Source organism: Sylvia atricapilla, chromosome 5 (genome assembly GCF_009819655.1).
Source record: "Sylvia atricapilla isolate bSylAtr1 chromosome 5, bSylAtr1.pri, whole genome shotgun sequence".
Lineage (NCBI taxonomy): Eukaryota > Metazoa > Chordata > Aves > Passeriformes > Sylviidae > Sylvia > Sylvia atricapilla.
Window position 1 is genome coordinate 34,379,815 of NC_089144.1, and position 23,735 is coordinate 34,403,549.

At 37.9% G+C, this 23,735-nt stretch overlaps 2 protein-coding genes across 4 annotated transcripts in view; both read left to right on the forward strand.

The window, feature by feature from the left end:
* Positions 1-23,735, forward strand: part of NUP107 (nucleoporin 107) — a 59,076-nt gene that overhangs the window by 5,053 nt on the left and 30,288 nt on the right.
* Positions 1-23,735, forward strand: part of RAP1B (RAP1B, member of RAS oncogene family) — a 31,035-nt gene that overhangs the window by 4,716 nt on the left and 2,584 nt on the right. The window contains exons 2-7 of one of the 3 annotated variants that reach the window (XM_066319166.1): positions 14,095-14,179; positions 15,564-15,632; positions 18,415-18,471; positions 19,560-19,700; positions 21,624-21,767; positions 23,503-23,618. In XM_066319166.1, coding sequence (XP_066175263.1) covers positions 14,123-14,179; positions 15,564-15,632; positions 18,415-18,471; positions 19,560-19,700; positions 21,624-21,767; positions 23,503-23,589 — 555 coding nt within the window. In that variant the 5' untranslated portion in view covers positions 14,095-14,122 and the 3' untranslated portion in view covers positions 23,590-23,618. The remainder of the gene's footprint in view (positions 1-14,094; positions 14,180-15,563; positions 15,633-18,414; positions 18,472-19,559; positions 19,701-21,623; positions 21,768-23,502; positions 23,619-23,735) is intronic. The other 2 variants (XM_066319167.1, XM_066319168.1) reach the window with 2 other exon arrangements.

The window sequence follows — 23,735 nt, forward strand, 5'->3', positions numbered from 1 at the left end:
CCCCTGCAACTGTTTCTTTTTGTTTCTCTGCATTAGTTGTCTTAGCTTTTGAAGTCTTGTCCTATTTTTCCTACTGACAGTCTCTCTTTCTGAAACCTAACCAATTGTGCCTTCACTTTTTTTATGTCTGCAGTGAAGAAAAGTTTCTTAAAAGCATGCTTCGTATATCAGGAGGAAGCAAAAAAACCCAGTACCACCACATCTCTGTCAAAGATGAACTGCAGACACTTGTGAGTTGTCTATGTGGAGCTCCAGAGGGGAGGTACAGGAGATAGGAGGACCTGTTACTAGGAGTGACACTTAAGCACTACAGAAGTGAAAATTATTTTGGTAGTTGCAGAGTCAGACCAGCTATTTCGATTTTTTTTTTTTTTTAAATTTTTTTTTTTTTTTTTTTTAGCTTTCATGTATGGTCAGTATTTTTTATTTGAAGCTAGTATGCTAAACAGTAGTTGGACTGCATCAGAACCCAGACAGCAGTGATAGTTAAGTTGTAAAACTGTACAGTCCTTGTTTGCAGTTAAGGATATATCATACTGTATTTTTGTGACCCTTCTGACTTGTTTAAAATAGGGATTTGATGGGCAGTAGACATTCTGTTGAAGTGTGGTGATTTTATTCCCATTCAGGGTAGGGTCCTTTTGTTATTTACTGTCCATTGTTAATATTGGTAGAAGCATAGAGAAAATTTCATGGGTTTTATGATGAGGAGCATCAAAACTGAGTTTGTGGCAAGTGTGAACTCACATTCAGAATTTTTACAAATATCATACCAATCCATAGATGAATTTCCAAGGTAGTTGTATATCAACAAGTATACAGTTCGAGATGCCTTGGACTTGTGTTCTTTGTGAGCTGTGGAATGTTGTGTTCAAAAATCCAACCTCGACCAAGATAAGTTATTTCAGAATGTGCCGTGCTTCTAGAAACTGATGCCAAATCGTCATCAAATTGTCACTTGGTGGAATCAAAGAGACTGTAGTAGTCCTGTGGCATCAAGGAGCACTGAAGAGGCAAGAATAGCTGACTGTCATGCTGGAGAATATCACTCCTCTATTTTTCTGATACATCTTTTTTGACTTAGTAGATTAGATGGGATTTTGCCAAAGAAGAGATGCCCTGGCACTTAATCTCTGTGGGCATTGAGTAAGTTTGGAGACTAATAAAGAGAAGCTGTAATACTATAATAAGCAAGCACTCATAACTAGTTTTTTATCTGGATGCTTGGTCTTCAAATGTTCTTATTTCTGGTATATTTTCTACTTGCTTTTAAGTCTGAATACTAGAGAGGGAAGCAAGCATTTCTAAATTATAGCTATGTATACCTGTAGTTACTGTTGTTGTTATTTTATTGTTACCTTTTCACCTTTCTCTATATTTGAGCTTAAATTTTTATATTTGCTTATATTTTTAGTGATCCTCTGGTTTTTGTCCTGATCTCCCTAAACCTTTTATTTCAGGAATTGTCCAAAGCTAAATTGAAGTTCAGCAGAGAGATCTTTTGTAGAAAACTTAAATGTGGTAGCTGAAATTCTGCAAAAACTGAGGAGCTAAAAATGAGGTCTTACAATTAAGTGCTTTAGGCCTCTGTGTGTGCTTGTGTTTGGCATCCTTTTGATCTGTGTGTTGCTTTTCATCAAATTCTTAAGAGTAATCTCAGAAGAAGAGTGCTGTATCAATTGTAAGTGTAAGTACAAATTAGAGTGAGAAAATAGGAATATTTTGTGTGGACCCTGGAACAGAAAGGTCTAGTAAGTTGTCCAGTTTTGTGTTTAAAGAACAAAAAAGTCCTGAAGTCCTCCATTTCTGCTAGAAATCTGGGTCCTGTTTAGCCAGGAAACTGGTGAAGAAGGAACATTAAGTGCACATTAGTTTGAAAATAATTAAACTGCAGTAACCAATATTTAGAACAATGTGCAGTCTTGCTAGCTAGTTCTGCTTCTAGCCAGAGACAAGATCTTACAATGCAGTTTGCAAAAATGTTTTTCAAAGACAAATACATCAATTTGAAAATATTTGTATTTACAGGTAATGCAATTCTCTCATTACTTAATCTTATTGTGAGAGTACTTTTTAAATTAAATTTGGCGCTATAAGTTTTACAGCGGAAAGTTGAAGCCCCTTTTCTGAGCTGAATGCTGAATCTGCTGTGGTAGAAATGAAAATAAGGAACTGTTCACACACTTGCCTACAGAAGGTTGAAGTCACAGATCATAAGAACCTAAACAATAGGTAAAATAAACTGCAGGCACCTTGAGCAACGTGGGAATGAAAGATTGGTTTCCTGAAGGATAAACTTTCTTCACTGGGACAGTCAGGATGGACTGAAGAGTCATTCTTCTGCTTGGTCTTTGCCTAAAATGCAGATTGTTTTGAGATGCCTGTATTTAATTTGCTGAAAATAAAACTCTTCAGTGAAAGATTAGGGGTGTAGTGGTGATGCTCATTCAAATACTGTGCTCGTGTGATTGTCATAGCCTAAATAATAGATGACCCTTAGAAGACAGACATGTGGATTTTATTTAGAAAGGTCTGCCTATCCAAAACCCTAGAGTCAATTTAACGTTTCAGTAACCTTTGGACATCTTCTGTTACCCTATCAATGTGTTTAATCTGTTGTGGGTTGATCCTGGGTGGACATCAGGTGTCCACCAAAGCTGCTCTATCACTCCCTTCCTCAGTTATATGGGGTAGTGTCTTGAGTTTGAATGGCCTAGGTTTGGTACTGTGTAGGCTATAGGGTCTTCCGTGAGAAGCTGCTAGAAGCCCCACTGGCAGAGCCAGTAACTGGCAGCTCCAAAGATAAACGTGCCACTAAGTCAAAGCTTGGCCAATTAGAAATGGTGGTACTGCCTCTGTGGTAACAGATTTAGAAAGAAGAAAGAAAAAAAAAGTGACTGCACAGTCGTAATTGCAGCCAGAGGAGAGCAGGGTGAGAACATGTGAGAGGAACAACTGCAAACACCAAGGTCAGTAGAGAAGGAGGGCAGGAGCACCAAAGCTGGGGTTCCTCTGCAGCCTGTGGTCCTGCAGCCCATGGAGGAACATGAGGATGCAGAGATCCACCTGCAGCCCGTGGAGGACACCCACACTGGAGCAAGTGGATTCCTGAGAGGAGCCTGTGGGAGGCCTGCACTGGAGCAGGACCCTGGCAGGGACTTGCAGACTGGTGGAGAGAGGAGCCCACACTGGACAAGTGTCCTGGTAGGACTTGTGATCCTGTGGGGGTCCAGTGCTGGAGCAGCCTGTCCTTGAAGGACTGCACCCCATGGAAGAGTGATCCATACTGCAGCAGTTTAAGGGGTTCTGTTGCCCAGGGGGTGGACTCATATTGCAGCCATTCATGGAGAACTGTTGTATGTGATATGGACTCAGACTGGAGAAATCCATGGTAACTGTCTCCTGTGGGAGGGACCCCACACTGGAGCTGGGGTAGGACTCCTGTCCCTGAGCAATGGGAAAAAGGACCTGTGATGAACTGACCATAACCCCCATTCCTTTCTCCCTGTGCCGCTGGTGAAGGAGGTAGAGCTTAGGAAGGAGGGAGGGGTGGAGGAATATGTTTTAAGGTCTTACTTTACTTCTCATTTGTTAGTAATAAATTCTTTTAACATCTCTAATTCCAGCCTGTTTTGCCTCTGATTGGATTTGGTGAGTGATCTCTTCTGGTCCTTAGCTCAACTCATGAACCTTTCATTGTATTTTCTCTCCCTTGTCTAGGGCGGACAGTAGTGATAAAGAGTCTTTGGTGGGTGCCTGGCATCCAGCCAGGGTCAACTCACTACAGATAGAAAAAATACAGCACAAGGCTTGTGGGTCAAGATAAGGACAGGGAAGACCACTTGCCAGTTGTTGTCATGGGGATAAAATAGACTTAGCTTGGGGAAATCAGTTTAATTTATTGCAAATCATATTTGTAGGATAATGAGAAATAAACCCAAATCTTAGTAACACGTTCTTCCCAGGCTTAACTTTGCTCCTACATTTTCTACCACCTCTCCCTTAGAGGCTCAGTGGGGTAAGGAATGGGGGCCACAGTCAGTAGCATGTTCATGTTGTCTCTGCTGCTTCTTCTTCATCAGTCGGAGGAATCCACTCACTCTTCTGCTCCAGTGTGGGGTCTCTCCCATGGGAGATAATCCTTCACAAGCTTCTCCAGTGGCAGTCCCTTGTGAGGGTGCAGTCCTTTGGGAACAAACTACTCCAGCATGTCTTTCCCATAGTGTTACAGCCTCCTTCAGGCATTTTTCTACTCTGGCCTGGGGTCCTCCCTGGGCTGCAGTGGGACAACCTGTCTCACTGTGGGCTGCAGGGGAATCTGCACTGGCACCTGCAGCACCTCCACCCCCTCCTTCTTTGTTTCACTTTGGTGTCTCGAGGGTTGTTGCTCTTGCATATTCTCACTACTTTCTCTGCTGCTGTGTTCCCCTAGCAGTTGACCCCTCCAACTCCCTTCTTAAATACGTTGTCCCAGATATGCTGCTGTTGCTAATGGACTCAGCCTTGGCCTCCAGTGAGTCTGTCCTGGAGCCCATCTGGTGTTGGACATGGGGAAAGCTTCTGGCAGCTTCTCACAGCAGCCACCTAGCTAACAAAACATTGGCATGCAAACCAAATAAAATTTGATTTCTAGCAAGGTGAATCTGGAGGTATGACAGGTTTCTCCAGAAAATGACAAGCTTTGAAGATGCAGAGGAACCAAGAATTATGGTCCAAACGTGAACTAGAGTGATCTTAAGAAGATTCAAATAGAATCTTGTGGAGACTTGATTAAACAAGTTCAACCCTCTTTAATTTGGTAATTGTGTCCTAATGATCTAGTCCATGTAATTGAAAGTGGTGTGGGGATGAGTATGATTCAAATTCATTAATTAGGTTAAAATTATTCAGCTCTTTGTGTAGGTGTCCTCATGGAAGAGGACATGAGCTCAGGCTTGCAAGTGTGAATTGCTTACCTTTGGGGTTATGCTCGTAACTCACAGATCTTTGACCTCTTGAAAATTTGGGACCCATTAAATGAGAGTTCTGGGTGGGGCTAAGGTCCATCAGCCATTCACAAAGCAGATGCAGAGAAATGGCAATTCACAGCTTTGCATGCAAATATTAGCTAGAGTTTGGTTTTGTGGGGGCTGTTGGTTTGTTTTTGGGTTGGGTTGTTTTTTTGGGTTTTTTTGTTTTTTGTTTTTGTTTTTTTGTTGGTTGGATTTTTTTGGGAGGACAACATGGGGATAGAGAATCACTTTAGTGGGTGGAATTTTTTTCTGTGGGATTTAGTTTTAATTGGTTGAGGGGGTTTTGTGTTTGAGGTTTTTCTTGAATACCCTCTTCTGAAGCGTGTGGCAACTTAACAGTTGCCTAAGGAACAACCAAGTTGTATGTGCATCTCCATATGGGCAGAGGTGTGAAGGTCCATGTCTCAGTTGTCATCTTATAGTTAAGGTTTGCTTGTGGGTTGGACACTTGTGGAGCAACCATCCCTAGGTTCAAAGTGTTACTGCCCTGCTGCCAGAAACAGAACAGGACATTTTGCCCAAGTTTCACCCTCTTCAGTTAAGCATGTCAGACTTTTTAGAAACTTATGTCCATCAGTGAATTCAGCTAATGGAGTTAACCGTGAAAAGAAGCAGTTAAGGTTGCCCCTCCATCATTGCACAAGTAGCAAAACCAAGTGTGCAGAAAATAGTAGTTGTTGCCAGGTGTCAGTGTATGCCTTTTCCAGGTTACTCTCAGGACAGATGTCTGAAGCTGTAACAAAATTACTTTTGTTGAAATTAGCTACAATTTGGGTGACTTTGAGTGAGGTTTGTTGCTCACGTTCAAGTACCATGTTTCTATTAGGGAAGTATCAATTGAGTTACAATTACTTGGAAGTTTGCTGGTATGGTTCAGTTATCATGAAAGAGCTAATTTTATTCCTGTTAATGAATGCTAGTAGGGAGTAGTCTCAATTTGCATAGAATCAGTGTCTTTTCAACAGATAAAACTTCTAATCTTAATTAAAATGACATATGGGAATTTGTAAAACTTCTCTCTGGCTACCAACCTGATTTGTAATAGAATTACTGTAAATTGTACTGTGGAAGGCTACTTTGTACATAAAGGGCTTACACTAGCTGGGTTTAAATGGCCAGTAACAAAACATCATATAATGATGAAAGAAATCTTTATATCTGTGCCTTGATGATGTGTTAGTAATCTAAACAAACCTGAATAAAACCCAAACTTCTTATAGTGAAGACAGTAGAAATAATGATACATTGGCATGCAAGCTCTGGTGTTGCCAGGGTGTATATGATGTGTAGGTTATGGAGAAAAATAAACAGGAGAGAAAAAAGATGGTCCTGGAATTGCAGTTGAACACAGCATTGCCTTAGCTCTGGAGAAGGAAACCCGATACAAGGTTTTACTAGTTCAGCAGCCAGTGGCACAATCAGCATAGAGCTAGGATTGCCAGATATTAAGCAGATACCAGATGGAATTTGAGACTAGGTCTTGCTTCTGAAAGAGAAATTAAGATGCCTTTTTCAAAAAAAAAGTATCTTAAGCCAGCTGGCAAGCTTAAAGTAACTTTCAAACTGCACTTACAGAAGAAATATCTTAACTCAGAGAACTTCCATGCCTTACTTGTAGTCCTGCTGGGTTTTACACTGTTTTGTAACTTGAAAGATAAAATTTAGTGTAACAATTATGGGAACAAACAAATACTTATATCTGCTTTTAATCATAAGGATGCATATCAGGTAAAGCATTTTGTGTATACTGTGATGTGGCAATCCATTAACTAGGAAAAACTAGAGCTAAATACTGATCCTTCTCTGTAATGACAACAGAGCCAAATTTAAAGCATCAAATTGCTGGCTCAGTTCTCAGAACTTGCTTTATGGTTGAATATCTACCTTACGCATAGCAAGATATTGTAATGTGGTAATTATGCATTCTCTGATTTTAATATACTTATAGTACATTTTAAAGTCTGTGTGTCGTTTCTGTTTATTGCCTGCCTGGATTTTCTTTGAAAGCATAAAAACTATTCGCAATTCAGTTTCTTCAGGAATTCCAAGGCCATAATTTTAACTGTAAGTCTGACTAGTAGGACATTCACAAACAGCTTTCCTGGGGGATGGTGACTATTTGACAGGAATAAGGAGAAAATGTAAAATTGTGGCAAACACATACAAAAAATTAAGGATGATAAATGTTACAAATTCCATTTGGAGCTTAAATAGATTCTATTGCATAGGCTTTATAAGGTACTCCTCATTTGAATTGACACATTAGAATTTTTGTGCAAAGTTGAAACTTGAACTCAGTAAGTGTTGAAGCATAGTGTATTCTTAGTAGCATAGGAATGTTCATTGCATCACTTGCTTTGAAAATGCTTTTTATATTTTGTGTGAATCTACTGCAAGTTGTACATGATTGCTGGTCTCTCACATCAGGAGGCTTTCATCTTGAGCTATCAGTATTGACTTTAAGCTGGCAGTTTTTACCTTTACAACATCCATTAAATTCATGTTCAAATTTAAGACCTAGCTGGGAGTTAACTTTGGCTTAAGAAAAAAAACCCCACCAGATTCTATTCAGCTATTCTAATTATAGACAGTGGAACTAGTCTCACAAGGTCAGATGCTGTTAGCTGCTTTGCAGAAATGGTCCCTGTGTGCAGGATTAATCAAGGTAGCTCCCTTCAGTGGAAGGAGGAAACCTTGGTTAAGCTTTCTCTGTGTAAGTGTCCCTGTAGGCTGTTCAAGCAGCAGGTTAAACCTTTGTGCCATGTTTGTGCTGCAGTAGCTTGTTCGCAGGTCTCTGGCTTTTCTCAGGTGATTAGTATGATTTCATGTCACTGAATAAGCTTAACCACCCAGACAGCTTTTTGAAAATCTTCTGAAGATTGTCTGACATCAGTTTAAAATATTTGAACATAATTGAAGAGCTATTTTTGTCCAAGAAAAAATTACAGTATTACTGCCCAGAAGAACTAGTTGTTCAACTGACAAAATACATGTTTGTCAAGATCAGAAACTATCAAAACCAGGTAAAAACTAGAAATAAAAATTGCTCCTAGCTTTGTTTACTGAACAGTTGATTTGCTTCCAGACACTCTGCATTAGTAATGAAATAGCTTTACTTACAGGAATATAAAAGTATGTAAGTCTTTATTGGACCCCGATCAGCCTTTCAGAATTGATTTATGAATAATGTTTTTTATAATTTTTTACAAATGTGTGAAAATCCCCTCTGGAGTATTTTAACTTCTCTTTCATAAGAGGAACACTTACCCTGTTGAGTAAGGGTTATCTAAATTGCTTTAACTTCTGAAGCCTCTAAAAGTTGGTGAAAATGAACAGGCTTCCACTTTGGGCTATGTTGTCAAAGTTATGCTCATGCACTTAAATTTTTCGGGTGGGGGGGGGTGCCCTCCTCAGAGTTGAGAGATTAGAATTTAGGACATCACACATGTAAGTATTTGGGGAATATTAAGAACAGTACACATTATTTTTTAATTAGTTGTTTACCTGAAGAGAAGCTTCTAAACCAGGAGGTTGAAAATGTAGTGGAATCTGCATGGTTTAGCCATCTGAGACTGTTTCTGTATCAGAAGTGGGAAACATCTCTGGAAAGACATAATCCTCTGAGCTTGGCTGGTCCCGTGACTGAACTACTGCTATTTTTCCAAAAGTCTGACCATTGTTGTCTTGTTTCATCTCAGGGCTAGTATCTGCTTCCTGAGAAAAAGATGAGATTTTTTTCCCTTGGCTTTTTTTCCCACCACTGCTAATTGTGAGCAGGTAAACCAGTCAGTTAATTTGTTTAATCTGTCAATCTAGTGTTTGAATCTTTTTTTCCCATGCAAATTGTTGGGATTAATTTAGGAATGTTGTTCTCAAAGTGGTTCTAACAAAGTCTCTTCCAGAGAGGTAAATGTTCTGAGGCAAAAATATCAGGAGAGTTTTAGTGAATGAAGTACAACCAAAATGTCAGGGTCTGAACAAGAATCATGGTGTCTATGAAGTGCTATATAATTATGATCGCTTCTGAAAATGATAAGACTTCTGGGAGGGCCAGTTTATTTAATTCCATACCTGAACAACTAGTTCATATCCTCAAGTCTTGAGGATATCTTCAAGTAAGTGACTGTACCTAGTTCATGTCTTCAGCCTGGGACTGAGCTGCAGTTACAGCTTTTTAAGGCTTAATATCACTTGAAAAAATAGGATTATTAGCTTTCTCATCTCTCAGATAACAAAGTTCAATCAGAACCCAAAATTTGAAACTGAAGGAATTGAAAGAAAACTAAATAAAAAGTCAAAAACCCACCTCACTTTCAGAACTATCACATCAATACCAATTGCCAATGGTATGTGAATTTCTTTTAATTCTTCATTGTGTGGTTGCTTTTTAGAAAAGCTGTACAAGTAGCAAGTGTGCGATTTTTTCCATTCACCGCTACAGTAAGGTTACTCATTCCTCAACTTCCTTAGCATCATCTTTGGTTTGCATCTTTCTGGAGACGTGCTTCAAGAAACTATTGAAGAAAATGTCCAGGAGGCACGTTTTCCTGGTTTGCCTGAGAAGGACAGAAGCAGAAATGTTCACAGTCCTTGTCAGATGTAAAACTTCCGAAATGCTGCATTTTCAGTTCCTTGTCCTGGTTAACATTTCTTCTGTTCTAAAGGGCTTATTCAAAGATGTGCTGCTCATCCTTCAGAGAGAATCTTTATTGGGGAAAGTGTGCATGTGCATATCAAGTTTATCAAGTATTTTAATTCTAAGTATGTGATGAAGAAGTAGAATTAAGCAGTTATCTAAATATGCTGCACTAATGCACTAAGTGCAAAAAGCAATATGAACAGGCTGGTGAGAGAGGCTGCACAGACTCAGTGATTTTCTGGACAGCTGCATCTCAGGAAGTGTGCAAGGCAGCTCCTGGGGCATCACTGGCAGTTAATGGAGGCAATCTGGAACTGAGCTCTGTACTTTTGAGAGATTGTATACTCGAGACAGCATTAGAATTAAGTTTGCGATAGTGCTGTTTTTTTAAAGAGTAGCTTCACTCATTTTTTCTAGCCAAAGCTTACATTAGGCATCTCCACGGTTCAGTTATGTCAGTTATATCTGTGCATAGAAATACTCAACTCAGCTGTTATAAGGCAGTACCTGCTCCAACTAAATTTTAAAAAAAGGTCGTATTTTTTGCATACTTCCCATCTTTTTGCTTTTTAGTGTCTGCATAAGGGCAAAGTTGACAATATTTTTCTGCCTTCAGATAGGGGAATGGAAAAACGCAAATGAAAAGGAAAGTTGGCATTTCTCTCACTTCTTGCAGGTCACTCACCTTATAGGTAGACAGCCTTTAAAGCAAAATTTCTCCCTTAAAATAAACTCCATTAAATGAAGAGGGAGATTCAAACAAGTTACTTGGTATATTTGCTGGGAATAAGTTTAAACTTACTTGTATCTAATTGTTGGGTGGTTAAGTAGATACTTCTCAAGTGTCCAGTAAATCTGGGGATGTCTTGCTTATCTGTTGCTCACATATCTCAGTATCTTTATTTCTGTTGTGCCTGTTTGAGTATACTCATTTTGTATCCCTGAGGTGATCTGGGGACTACAGACAAATACTGATGTTGGACTTGACCCTAAATTATTCTAGAAATGCCAGGCCAATATGGTGTTTTATGGCATAAACCTGCTATTTTAGACTTTGTCTTCTGCTTTTTCCCCCACTCATTTGTCACTAATGAGTCAAAAGGAAATCCTGCTGGCACTAGATGAATCTGGATATATTATTAGTTCCACAGACAAGCGTTGTGTCAACTGAAAAATAAAGTAAGAGCATGATTGGGATTTAGGATGCCAGCCTGTCACTACTGCGTTAGGGATGGCATTAATAATGACACACGACTCTCTTCGGTCTCAGAAAGCAAAGAGAGCAGTCTTTATTTTTGACCATCCTTTTTATGGACAGTTTCGAAGGAATTAACATGATTGGCCAGTCATAGACAACTCTTCTTAAGCATTTTTGCAAGTAAACAATAAGTTGGACAAACAGCTGCAAAGATTGTTTTTCACCTTCAAGGACTGTTTTGATTCCTCTTCACAATTTCTCAGGCCAGTGTGAGAAAGTTACGTGACTTAATTTCACACAGACTCTGCTGCTGCTGCCTGATCTCTCACATTCAGCATCCACACCAGCTGTTTGTACAAGATCTGATATGGAAAAAGAGATTTGATCAAGAGCAGAGCCAGGTCAGGTTAGCTGACCTGGAATCACGGGAAAGTCAAATTCAGGAAGGATCAGAGCCGAAGTTCAGTCTGGGGGCATGCTTGCAGCCATCATGCATACTGGTCAGTATAAAAAAGCGTGTGCTAGGCTTTAGCAACATCAAATATTTGGTAGACTGCAGTCTACCAAACAGTCCTACGTGATCCAGTGGTTTCTTGGGTGAGGAGGCAAAGACCTGCAAGCAGGAACATTTTGTTAGGAAGGCTCTTTCAGGTAGGAGTTGAGGTTTTCTTTTCTGTTAGAAAACAGTAAGAGAAAGGTGAAGTGACATTAGTGCTGTTGCTCAGAGGCAGTGGGGTGGTAGATATAAGTGGTATAGATGGTGTTTCTGCTGCCTGCTGTGTTAGGGCTGTCCAGGTTAGCTTTCTTAAAGTGTTTTAGAGGATGCATTTGTTTGTGTTCCATTCCAAAATGTAATGGCCAGATGATAACATCAGTGCAGGGATGCCAAGCTACCTATATGCTATATGGGGGTGTGCATATATAAAGCATTACTGTGTGCTCTCGGTGAGTTAAAAAGTAACTACAAATGACAGAAAATTGTCATGATAAAAGAAATTAGTACTTGTATTGTCCATTGCCCGAGTTTGGAGGGCAGGTCAGAGAAATGTTTAACCTCTATTGCAGTCTGGCTTTGTCCTCAGAGATCATAAAAAGCTTTTTGCTTTAGGTGTTCATTGATTAAGAAGATCGCCTAAGCAAGCTGTAATACTGTATATATATGCTTTAATTGTGTGCCACCACTTAAAGTAGGAAAATCAGCTCCAGAATGTTGTACAGTGATTGGATATGTAGGGTTGAACTTCCAAATCTGGATGCTGAAAAAAGCTTCAGCTTGTATTGAATTCCTGAATTGCTGTTTCTGAGCCAAAAATGAAAATGGCAGTCTCTCGCTAAAACCAAGTTAGTTTATTTCAGGATTTGGAATTTTCTTTGGAATTGTAGATCACTGAGTAAGAAAAAGTCAGAAGTAACTTAAAACAGATATCTTGGTACCTGCTGCTGAAGTTCTGTTACTTTTAAACTACTGTTGGCCTTCATTATTGATATCTCTATATTTAGCTGCTAACTTCAGTCTGAGGACTGAAAAATTCGGTTTAAACTTTTCTTTTAAAGACAGTGAAATTGCTGCCAGTCACCCAGTTAACTGTACTGGGATTTCCACTACACCTACTATGTTTGTCATTCTAGTGATACCTTCTAAAAATAAAAGGATAATTGAATGTTTGTTTTAAAGAAATGGCAGTAATGTAATTATAGGCTTAACTTGTCATGAGTTTGAGAGGTGCCTTTCAGGACACTTAGAAACAATCCTGTTTATAGAAAGACTGGACAATTTACACTTTTGTGGATCTAACAGCATTTACAGTGGTGCCACCTAGATGAAACTTGTGGTGTGGATGTTTCTCATGATCTGTGTTTGCAAAAAATTTTGTAGGGAGAGAAGAGTTTTTCAAGTCAGGAGTGAAAAGATGTCCTATTAGGTGTGAAAATCACCAGTCTCAAAATGTATTGTTAATGGAAGCCTGTGGAGACTTCTTTTGCCAGACATAAAGTCCATTATTTTTCCTTAAAGGCTTTCTCCTTGTGTTCCTTTGGTGAGGGACAGTTTAGATAAATTGAAAGATTATGCATTTGCAAGAAGAAATAGGACATGGTCTCTTGATTTCTCCATCTTCTGACCATTGGTATATTTATTCAGTGGTGGTGAAGGCAGGACTGTGGTGGTCCTGTGTGGTGGTTAAATTTCTGCATAAATCCCCTTAGCATTTTGTTCTCAACACCTAACAGATGGTGTTTCAGAGATTTCAGAGATGCTGTCCAATTACTGCTGATGAGAAGGGTCTTTCTTACCTTACTTTCCTCCCTGCTTAGATTTTACAGGCACCTGTGTTGAATCCTTGCACTTTCCCTTTTCCCTGGCCTGTAGATTATTTATTAGTTAGGGAGGGTTTCATCTTTCTTTGGGGGTGGAGAGAAGAGAAAACAGGTAACTCAATCTGATAAGTGCTAGAGTCCCTGCAGGAAAGGAACCGAGACCTTCCTCAGGGAGGCAGTAACAGTCTTGCTAGCTCAGTTGCCTGCAGGACTGTAAGAGGTGGTGTGGGTTTTTGAGCAGTTTGACCCAAAGACATGTCCCAGAATCTGTGGCCTTGTTTTGGTTTGATGGGTCAGTTTCCAACAAAGATGAGCAAGCAGATCCTGTAGTTTGTTGTTGGTAGTCACACCGGCTAGTGTGGAACAGGGAAGCAGATCTAGTTCATACAAGAGGTATAGTCTCAAAATACTATTTTAGTTGCTTCTACTTACTCATGAAATGAGTCATAATAGATCTAGTGGAACATTAAACAGTTTTATGGGGGGGTTTTTTTGAAAAATTATTTCTGGGATCCTGCTGTTCTTTTAAAGGAATGTTTGTTTGCTGGGAAGGGGGGGGTAATTTTCTTGAAAAGGTATCTGTGATTCTTTGTTTAGTGCTTAAGTGTTTCAGAATGATAAAATTCATGCTCTTTCCTCTTGGATAATTATTTCTTATGAATAGTAACTGCTGGCTTTAGTATAGTAGGGTTTGTTTGATATTTATGGGAGAACCAGTAATTAGGTAGAACAAATACTATATCTGATGATTTGCAGCATTTTATTGTGGCTGCATTAAGAGTTGATATTTAGAAAATATCTGCTGTATTAAAGAAGTTAACTAAGGAATTTTTATCAAACCCTGCGTAGTGAACTGGATTGTGGTGTCATTATTGTACTTCCTGCATATAGATCAAATTTTAATCAGACTGGCATTTTCTGTGTTTTAGGTGTTGAGGGTGATTTATCTATTGCATCATGCGTGAATACAAGCTAGTGGTTCTTGGTTCTGGAGGTGTTGGAAAGTCTGCTCTGGTAAGTATGAGACAGTTCAAGGATGGGATTTTTTTAGGCTTACTGTGTGGTTTTTTTTCTCTAATGCACTCTCTACTAAAGTATATTTCTTTGCGTAAGTTTGCACTAATAAATATAAGTGTTAGTAATGCCCAGTGAGGCATCATGGCTAGCAGGTAGATCCTTTGCTGGGTGCATCTGCATACATTGGTGCGTTCTCACATGCTACTGTTTTTGTATGGGTGTGGTTGATCAATCTCATGCAGTGAGCTGCAGAGCTACAGCTTTATGGGGGTGTCTGGCTTTGACAGATAAACCAGCTATCAGTCTGTGGGAAATCAGGCTCCTCTGTGAATCTCTCAAAGGATATAAACTAGCTTGCCCAGTCCTGTTTCTAGAAAGGTCTTCAGGGCACTGTTTGCTTTATGTTTGACAGCAGTGTCTTTAACACCAATATTTTTATGGAGATAGAAATACAGATTTGCATGTTGGTGGGAAGTTGAATGTGTTTGCTGCATCCTTTCTGTGCAAGTAGTTATATAGCTGCAGCAGATAGATGATTAAAATGCATGAACTCTTTCATTTACAACATTACATTAAAATGATTACAGAACAGTTTAGTCTGACCTAGACTAGAATCGAAAAAGTTCACAAAATGTGATATTCTCAACCCACCTAAGAACTTTACATCTTTCCATTTAATTGTGCACCTTGCCATAAAGTAAGTCCAGAGCTTACCCACTCCCTTGAGTAAGAAGTATTCTCTTCTGCAGCAGTTCATAAAGAAATCTTAAATGACAAATCATGTTAGATTGTGAAAGAACATTTTCTTTCACCTCTGAATTCTTTATCTCACGGCAGCATTTCTGGATTTGAATGTGCCTGCCCTGACTTGGCCATTGAGTCTTAAGTTCCATTTGACTTGTGCTAAAAACGTCCTTCTTGCTAGTTACACAGGAACAGCCTACTGAGTGTAGTGAAGACTAGTAAAAGCTGGCAGTTGTTTTTTGACTAATTCCTACACTGGCAGATGAGTAGCAGAAGATGAAGTAGTTCTAAATACAAATGTAAAAGCTGTGCAGCTGTATAGTGTCCTGGTGAACTAGAAACTAATACTGATTCTAAGAATTAGGCAAACCTTAAATCAATGCATGCTTTAATTCTTACCCTCCATGTGACACTGGATAAAGGAAGGTGTAGCATTGCTTCATCTAACAGTTAAATAATTAAATAGGCATACACATCTAACTTTCTGTTGTTTCTTAAAATTATAGTTATGACAGTCATTTGATTTGCATTAAAAATGTAATGGATAACAGAGTATATGCCTAGAACAGTGATTTGTGTACACTGTTTACAAAATGTTGCTAAGCAAGAGGATCTTACAAGAACTTTTGTGTTGCAGACTGTACAGTTTGTTCAAGGAATATTTGTTGAAAAATACGATCCTACGATAGAAGACTCCTACAGAAAGGTATAAACAAAAGACCACTCTAGTGTTACAGAAACTTAAAGCTGTAGTGCATATTGTCAAATATTTGAGTCACTGCTTGAAAATGAGTACGCCTCATAATGCCATATTGAACCAGATAACAAGTTTGAAATATAAATGTTCTTCTAAAGTTTGTTTAAAAGGAATAATTCAAGACTAGCTTTTTAGCGTTTAGTCATAATATCTTGCTGACTAGTAAGTAAAAAATGGTTATTTCATTGTCAGAGTTGGGAACATGGATTGAAAAAAACATAGGAAAAACATTCCCACTATTCAATTTTATAATATTTATTATTAGTTTGTTTATGTGTTAGTATTTGCAGGTAGATTCGGACTTGGAGGTACTGAGCTGCTTTGCTACTAGAAAAATAGCTAAAAACACCTTCACACCCTTAGAACACTGAAGGCATCTATCATACTGTACTCATAACAATTTCAATGATAGCTAGATATGCTTTCATTAGATGGGTTGTTGTTTTATTAGTAAGCTAACACAAACCTGTCATAAATGAACAGGCATTTGCAGCAAGTGGCCTGTTAGTTTCTCTCTTCCTGTCTTCAGCATGACAGGCTGAAAGTCTGAGTCTGCTTGCATCATCTTGAATCTCCATATTGCTCACTCTTCAGTTTCACCTGAGACCACGATTAAGATTCCAGACTAAGATAGTTTATATCCAAACTGCTACCATTAACCATTTGGTGCAAGAGAGAAGTTTTTGGCTGGGTCAGTTTCATAATCTTTCTTTTTTAGCTGAATTACTTTTCATATGCATAGATACTCTGATGTTGCTGATCATGTGGCCACAAAAAGGTTGGTGTCTATACATGGGAGGCAAGATGCACAAACCATAGCCGGGAATGGGCAAAACAGCAGGACCTCCTCTTTCAGCACTGAGCTACATTTGTATTGGAACAAAGGTGGTGCATTAAGAACTGTTGCAGCCTACAGTCACCAGAATCTCTTCTGAACAGAAGAGGAATTAGTGAGAGTAAAATAATAATTTCATACCTCTTTTCTTTGACCTCATATAAACTGTATGTTGGAAAAACCCAAGTCTGTCCTAAATATGTGGGCTTCTAGCCAAAGGTAGAACTCCTATTAAAGACACAATAGCAGAACCAAATTCTATGTTGACATTTTTTCTGTGTTAGAGAAGCAAGAATTTTTGGCAATGTCTTGGTGTTTGGTGCAGGACTTTGCTGGGTAATGTAAATTACCAGTATATACTCCAGTATATGGAGTAATTTACCCAGTAAATGACTCCAAAAACATTCACAGGCTGACCTAAAGTGAAGTGTTTCCTTTGTTACATATTTACATTCTTTAGGTCATAGTAGAATAATGATGTTTGCTGGGTGAACTTTTCCCAAGACTGTGTCTGTGAAGCCTAAAAAAGTAATCCCATCTTAAGAAATTTTGCTGTTCGTCAACTACTTCTTTTTTGTTGTTGCTGCTAATAAAGATTTATTATATTCCTTCCAGGTTTGTTCCTGAAATAACTAGTAATAAGTAACTCTGGGTATCCTTCTTTTCAAATCAGCCAGATTGTTCAAGTCCTGCTAAAGTCTGGACAACACTTTATGTAATAGTAATTTTCACCTTCTCACTGTTAGTTACAATTGTAACTTGCTTCTTGACTTCAAAATGTGTTGGTTTGGCAGTTGAAATTCTATGTTATTTACATTAAATGTAATTTTATGATACTTAAGGTTGAGAAGATGTGACTTGTTTCTCTAATTAATTGAGCTTGAAGTCTTGCAGCTTTATGCTTTGGTTTATTCCCCAAATATTTCTTCATAAAGTGAATAAATGCTTCTTAATTAGATGAAGAATTCAGCAACAATACCTGTTTAAATAGTCTTTATCTTTAAGGAATCACAATCCATAGGAGACATGGGGGAGGTGTGAGAGGAAGGGAAATAGTCACCTTCCCTATCCCCAGCTCAAATCTAGTTACAGAAGACCAGCTGCAAATGAAACTAGTGACAGTGCATAAATGGAGAGGAGGTAATCTGTTAACTAGGAATTTTACATGCAGATGGAAACAAGGGAAGTTTACCAATAGCTTGAAAGAAAAAGAATTTTTTAAAATGTGGGTAGTCCATTTGAAACAGCTTGAGGGCACTTCCACAGGCTTTGCTGCTCTCAGGGCCATTTCTTTGAGGTATTTCCACTAGATGGAGGAACTCTGGAATGAATACAGAAATTATTCTGTCATCTTAAGCCTTCCATTTTTTGCAAACTTTTCTAAGCTGGGTCAATTTTCTAATTAATGTTCCTAAAGGCTTGTTTTGGGGACACCACTTCTAGTGGTGGCTGTTTAATTGTTTGCTGTGTACTACTTACGCTCTTGTAGATGTAAATTACTATTAAATGAGCCTTAGTATGCCAATCCAGTTTTCTGGCTTTCACTTGTACTTTTCTTTCAATCTGTGATGATCCCTGAAACAAGTGGAAATTAGTTGTGCTAGCTGCTGATAACCATCATTACAAATTTAGTAGCCTCCTTTTAAATAATCAAAAATCCCTAATCACTTTGCAAAGCGGTACTTGGCTGCTGACACTGCATTTGAAAATGTCACTGGGGCTCTTTGAAAGGCTTCTTCCTGCTGTTTTCAAAGTGTATATCCATACAGTCTTCTTAAGCCATTATGTTGCTTTATACATTATGAATTTGCTTATTAAAAATAACACAATTTCTGATGTCTTTGGAAGGAGAGTTGCAAGGGGAAAAGTTCTAACCACATCTTTCTCTCCTGACAGCAAGTCGAAGTAGATGCACAACAGTGTATGCTTGAAATCTTAGATACTGCAGGAACGGTACGTAGAAAACAACTTTCCTAAATACTGACATACAGAGTGTTTAAAAAAAACCAACTTGAGTATTGCAGAAAATAATTGCAAGTTTCCCATGAGCTTATATTCTGTAACAGAATAGAGTTATAGAAAAGAAATAGAGCATTTAAAGAGATGATGCTCTTGATTTAAGTTTGTTGCCCAGAAAAATAGACCCACTGGCCACTGAGATTTGATTTCTGTTGCTGTAGAGAATACGTGCTTTCTTCTGATGTCCTTTTTCTTTTGTGTGTGAGATGTGCTGTGACATTGGGATAAAAATAGTATTGCTTCCGTCAGCTTATAGGAGCTCAAAGCAAAAGGGTTATGCTGACCCTTTGCATACTGGTCAGGTTTTTCTCTGACTCATTCCAAAATTACTGAAACCAGTAATTTCCTTTATGGGTTCCAGTGAGTTTAAGCTCAAGACTCTTGGAGTTTAACATGTGTTCTCTGAAGTGTGACAGTAATTTGGTCCAGTAGTAACTTACTTAAATTCTCTGTCACATTAATACTCTGTAAAGATATAGTAAGATGGAGTGACGGTTTTCTAGAAATAAATTGCACTTCTCATCTGACATACAGCAAGGGACAGGCAGTGATTGATCAGGCACCAGATAGCCAAGTCACCAATGCGAAAGAGGCACATGCCATTCTACAGTTGTACTGGTAAGAGTGCACAAGTGAGTCATTATATGCAATATCATAGTTGTCACTGAAGTCAAGGAAATGTGACAAGTCTGTTGAGTATCTCCATCCTCTAGTCCATCTCTTTGAAAATTAATGTAGAATTAAACATAGGAAATTGGCTAGACTACAAAATTGGGTGTGAAAAGGGATGCATTTACTTTATAAACCATTTTAAGGCACTATTTGGATATGTAGAAAATGTTGGTGTTGGAGGCTCAGGAGGAGTTTAGCTTCTGTAATCTACAGATTACAGTGTACCTTCTACTGTACTTCTTCCCAATGAAATTGCTTTAGTTTCTCTAAACCAGACCCACAGTTTACAGCAGTGTGTGTAAGTAAAAATGCAAATTGAATGCAACATATGTATCTTTTTTTAATTACAGGAACAGTTTACAGCAATGAGAGATCTGTACATGAAAAATGGACAAGGTTTTGCATTAGTATATTCCATCACAGCTCAGTCCACATTTAATGATTTACAGGATCTAAGAGAACAGATTCTTCGAGTCAAAGACACTGATGATGTAAGATCTCTAAAAAGTTCTTAATCCTTAAAGTTTTCATTAGCATGTTGCAGTGTACACACCGTTGTCAGGAGGTCTCCAAGTTTTAAGTTAAGATGTATGAACCAGTAGAAGAAATTAAACTCTTAAGGTAGACTGAAGAAATATAACTTGTTGTGTTATATGGAGAATTATTTAATCTCTTTCTTTAAAAATACCTTAATTGAAACTGGGTGTAACTTCATTCATTACACTGCAGCAAACATTTCTAAAGCAACTATGGTTGCTTTAATTACTATCAGTGAAGTTTTCTGCTCAATATCTCTACTGTTTATGGTATTTTAAAAGCATAAAATTTTAAGTTGTAACCTTTAAACTTGCATGTTATGTAACTCTTATATTTTGTCTGTCTGCTCGCAATTAAGTTTGGTCATCCTATTTCCACACAATTTCTTTTATGCATCTCTTAGCATTATCAAAGCTGTAAAGTGAGGCTAAAACATTTCTTAGAAATGATGAAAAGAACCTTATGGCAGTTGGAGGAAGTGAATGCTTGGTCCCCTAATAAAGGAAAGAAGTATTTCAAATGTGAAAACACCAGTAAGAGTGTGCTTTTAACAGAAACACCTTGTAGCTTGTAGCTTTCAGGCAGAAAGACTACCTTCTTGAAGAAAAAAAATAAGCAATGAACAGCTTTTAAGTGTAATAATGTAATTTAAACTGTGTTTATGCAAACTTTGATACATCCTTCACTGCATGTATCTGTATATGTTGCTGCTGTCAGCAGACACAGATATTAACCATTTCAGTTTTGGGGAAGTGTATTAAGACTTTTTTTATACAAACCACCTTGCACTTCCTTGACCATAAGCACTTGCAGGTCTTACCTATGTTCAGCAGATTTCTTCTTGAAGCAATTTATTGCCCATTATCACAAATGTATCTCAAAAGGTTAATATTTAAGTTACATGGACCTTCTCATCCACAACCTACCAAGTTATAGCCTTGGTTACCATGAAATTAGTTTTGTACAATAAAACCAAGATAAATGTGATGATATTTAAAATCTTATTTTGTGTGTTATATTTCTGCTGATTAGTATAATTTTGGAGGTATTTCCTTAGAACTGTATTTTTTAGAAAACACCCCTCAGTTCCGAAAGGCTTTCCATAGTATCAGGAGAAAGATAATAAGCTTCAAGTTGCAACTTTGGTTTTCAGAATTCACAGGAAAAGTTCTTCTTATGCCAAAGCTTAGGCATGACTTGCTTTCTTGGTGGGAGGAAATTAAATGGTCAAAATATCATAAAACTTTTGTCAACACTTGAATGTGTGAGGACTTTAGCTATGTCCTTAAATTAGTAAAAGACAGGAATGGGGGAAAAAATAGATGATGATGTTTTCTTGCTACAAAGCTCAATTCAGCATTTTCTGTAGTTGGGAATGCTGGTACAGTGGCATGTTCCTTTTCTCTATGTGCTGTGGCTTGTTGATAAGAACTGTGTGGTATGCTGAGAGTAGAGGAATGGTGAAAGGAGCTTTAGCATCCTTCATCATGCTACCCAGTATAGGACAGTTTCCAGGATTTTGGAATTTGTAAGAATCATTTGGTAAATTCTTCAGTAGACTTCTTGGTGCCTCAAACATCTAAAAATGAAATCTCATTAAGTCCTCTAAAAAACCATGAAATTTGCTTAATTGGCAGTGAACTAAATCTTCAGACCATTCCCCCTATTACCATGCCAAAAGCCAGCCAAAATGCAGTCACTTTCATTTGAAGATTGAAATATCACACAGCTGTAAACTTAAGTTTCAGTTATACCAGAGCTTGATTATTCTGAAAATCAGGGTCCTCTAAGGAATCAGATGGCTTTTAGGTGTCCATTTACGTTGTGCCATTGAAAAATTTCAATTGTTTCTTCATTGGCATTGAATTGTTTTTTAGGTGCCTATGATTCTGGTTGGCAATAAGTGTGACTTGGAAGATGAAAGAGTTGTGGGAAAGGAACAAGGTCAGAACCTAGCAAGGCAATGGAATAACTGTGCATTCTTAGAGTCTTCTGCAAAATCAAAGATAAATGTTAACGAGGTAAGGCATTTTATCTGTGCTGGGAAGAGGTGTCAGGGTGGAAGAATGGGGACACTGTCCTGATAACCATTTACTGTTTGTCGAGGAAAAACTAAAAAAAATCATGAATATTCACTGTAATGGACAAAAATGTACCCTGCTGTTGTGAGATGTTCATGTTAAGGGATGTGTGTAGCTTTGACATGGGATCTTTTCAAATTATATTGATTTTAGTGTAATTAGTGTAATTTTCAAATTATCTTTGTATGAATTTGGGATAAATATTTCTCTCATGTTCTATTCCTTACTTGATACAATTTCTGTCAATTGAGATTGTACTGCTAGACTTCTTTGTTCAAAGACCTTTAAGAGAGTTAAGTTACTAAAACTATTTGATTTGAGTTATTTCTTGTTAACACTTTTTGAGATGGTAAGTACAAAAACTCTTAAGAGCTTTGTTAAAACTAGCTGCTCTGTAAAGTAAAAGGGATGCAAAACCCTCTCTACTATATATGTATTTGTTTATTTTAACAGGAGCTAGACAATTAATCAAATGCATACATTTTGGGGATTTGCCAGCATAAAGAAAGGGATACAAAAATTTTAGAAAAAGAGACTGTGTTAGTATTTACATTTCTGGAACAGCTTGAATTTTATGATAAATTGTACAGTTCTTGAGGTCATTTGGAAAACATTGTTGGCAGCATCAGTCAAGTTGAAAGGGCCTCTGTGCAAGACTTGCAAGTTATCCAAACAGTATGGTGGTTTTAACACAGCCGATTTTTAAAATAAGTAATGCGTGTTTAATTAGTTGGGAATTTCTGGAAGCCACTGATTTTTTTCAAAATTCAAATTAATCACGATAACTGTATAAAAGTCATATGTTCAATAAAGTAGAACTTCCAGCAAATACTAAAACCCTTGCTGGAATATTTTCTACTTTGCAGCCAGTGCTTAGGAAAGTGCCAGGATGGCTTTAGCATGAGGGCTTCCTTAGTTTATGAGATGCAGAAGTAATTGGAGCAATGTCAATTATGAATGAAACAGATGCTGCTGAAATGTTGTATGTTGATTTGTTTTAAATTAGCCTTTTAAAAAAATCATGTTCTTGTTAGAATTCTAGGAGACTCAAAGTGTGAGTCTCATAAAATGAGAGTCGCATAAATGAGTTACTTTTCTAGGAAATTTTATGCTTTTGTCATGCTGTAGGTCTAGAGAGGTGGAATTAGTTCTTAGACTTCGGTATTTCTTAAGTATCTGGAAAGCCATGATCACATTCAAGTACAAGGGACTATTATTGAATACGTAGTGTATGTGAGTTACCGTGAAAAATGTGTCATTAAAACTTTAAATGAATATCTTAAGAGTGATTTTGAGTTAGAAGAAAGCTGTGACCTGTTTCTTGACCTTACTGCTAAACTGCAAAGTTATACCATAGAGTAGTTGATCACTGTGGCATTTTTCATGTGAGTTCAGATGAGTTTGAACCAGAGATTAAATAGCTGTGGGTTATAGATGTCTTTCCAGTTTGCTTCATTGAAATTGTAGAATCTTTTGCTGACAATTATCTTAACCAAGAAAAAAAAAACCGAACCAGTTACTAAATAAGCATACAATTTAACTTTACAGCTTTGTGGTAACTAAATCTTTTCAGGGGTTCTTGAGTATGTGAGTGCATTATGTGTGAAGATTCAAGGCTCAAGGTTATAAGAGAAGTCTCCTAATATCCATAATCAACTGGTTCCTGTCTTTTCAGATCTTTTATGACCTTGTGCGACAAATTAACAGAAAAACTCCAGTGCCTGGAAAAGCACGCAAAAAGTCATCATGTCAGCTACTTTAATGCATAGCTGTACTGTAGCTCTGAGCCAGGTAAACAGTTTAAAATTTTCTGTGCGTTATGGCTATTCAAAACAAACAAAACAACAGCTAAAAAAAAATCCTAAACAGCTATGGTAACTGTTGATGCAGAACAGCATTGAAAACTAT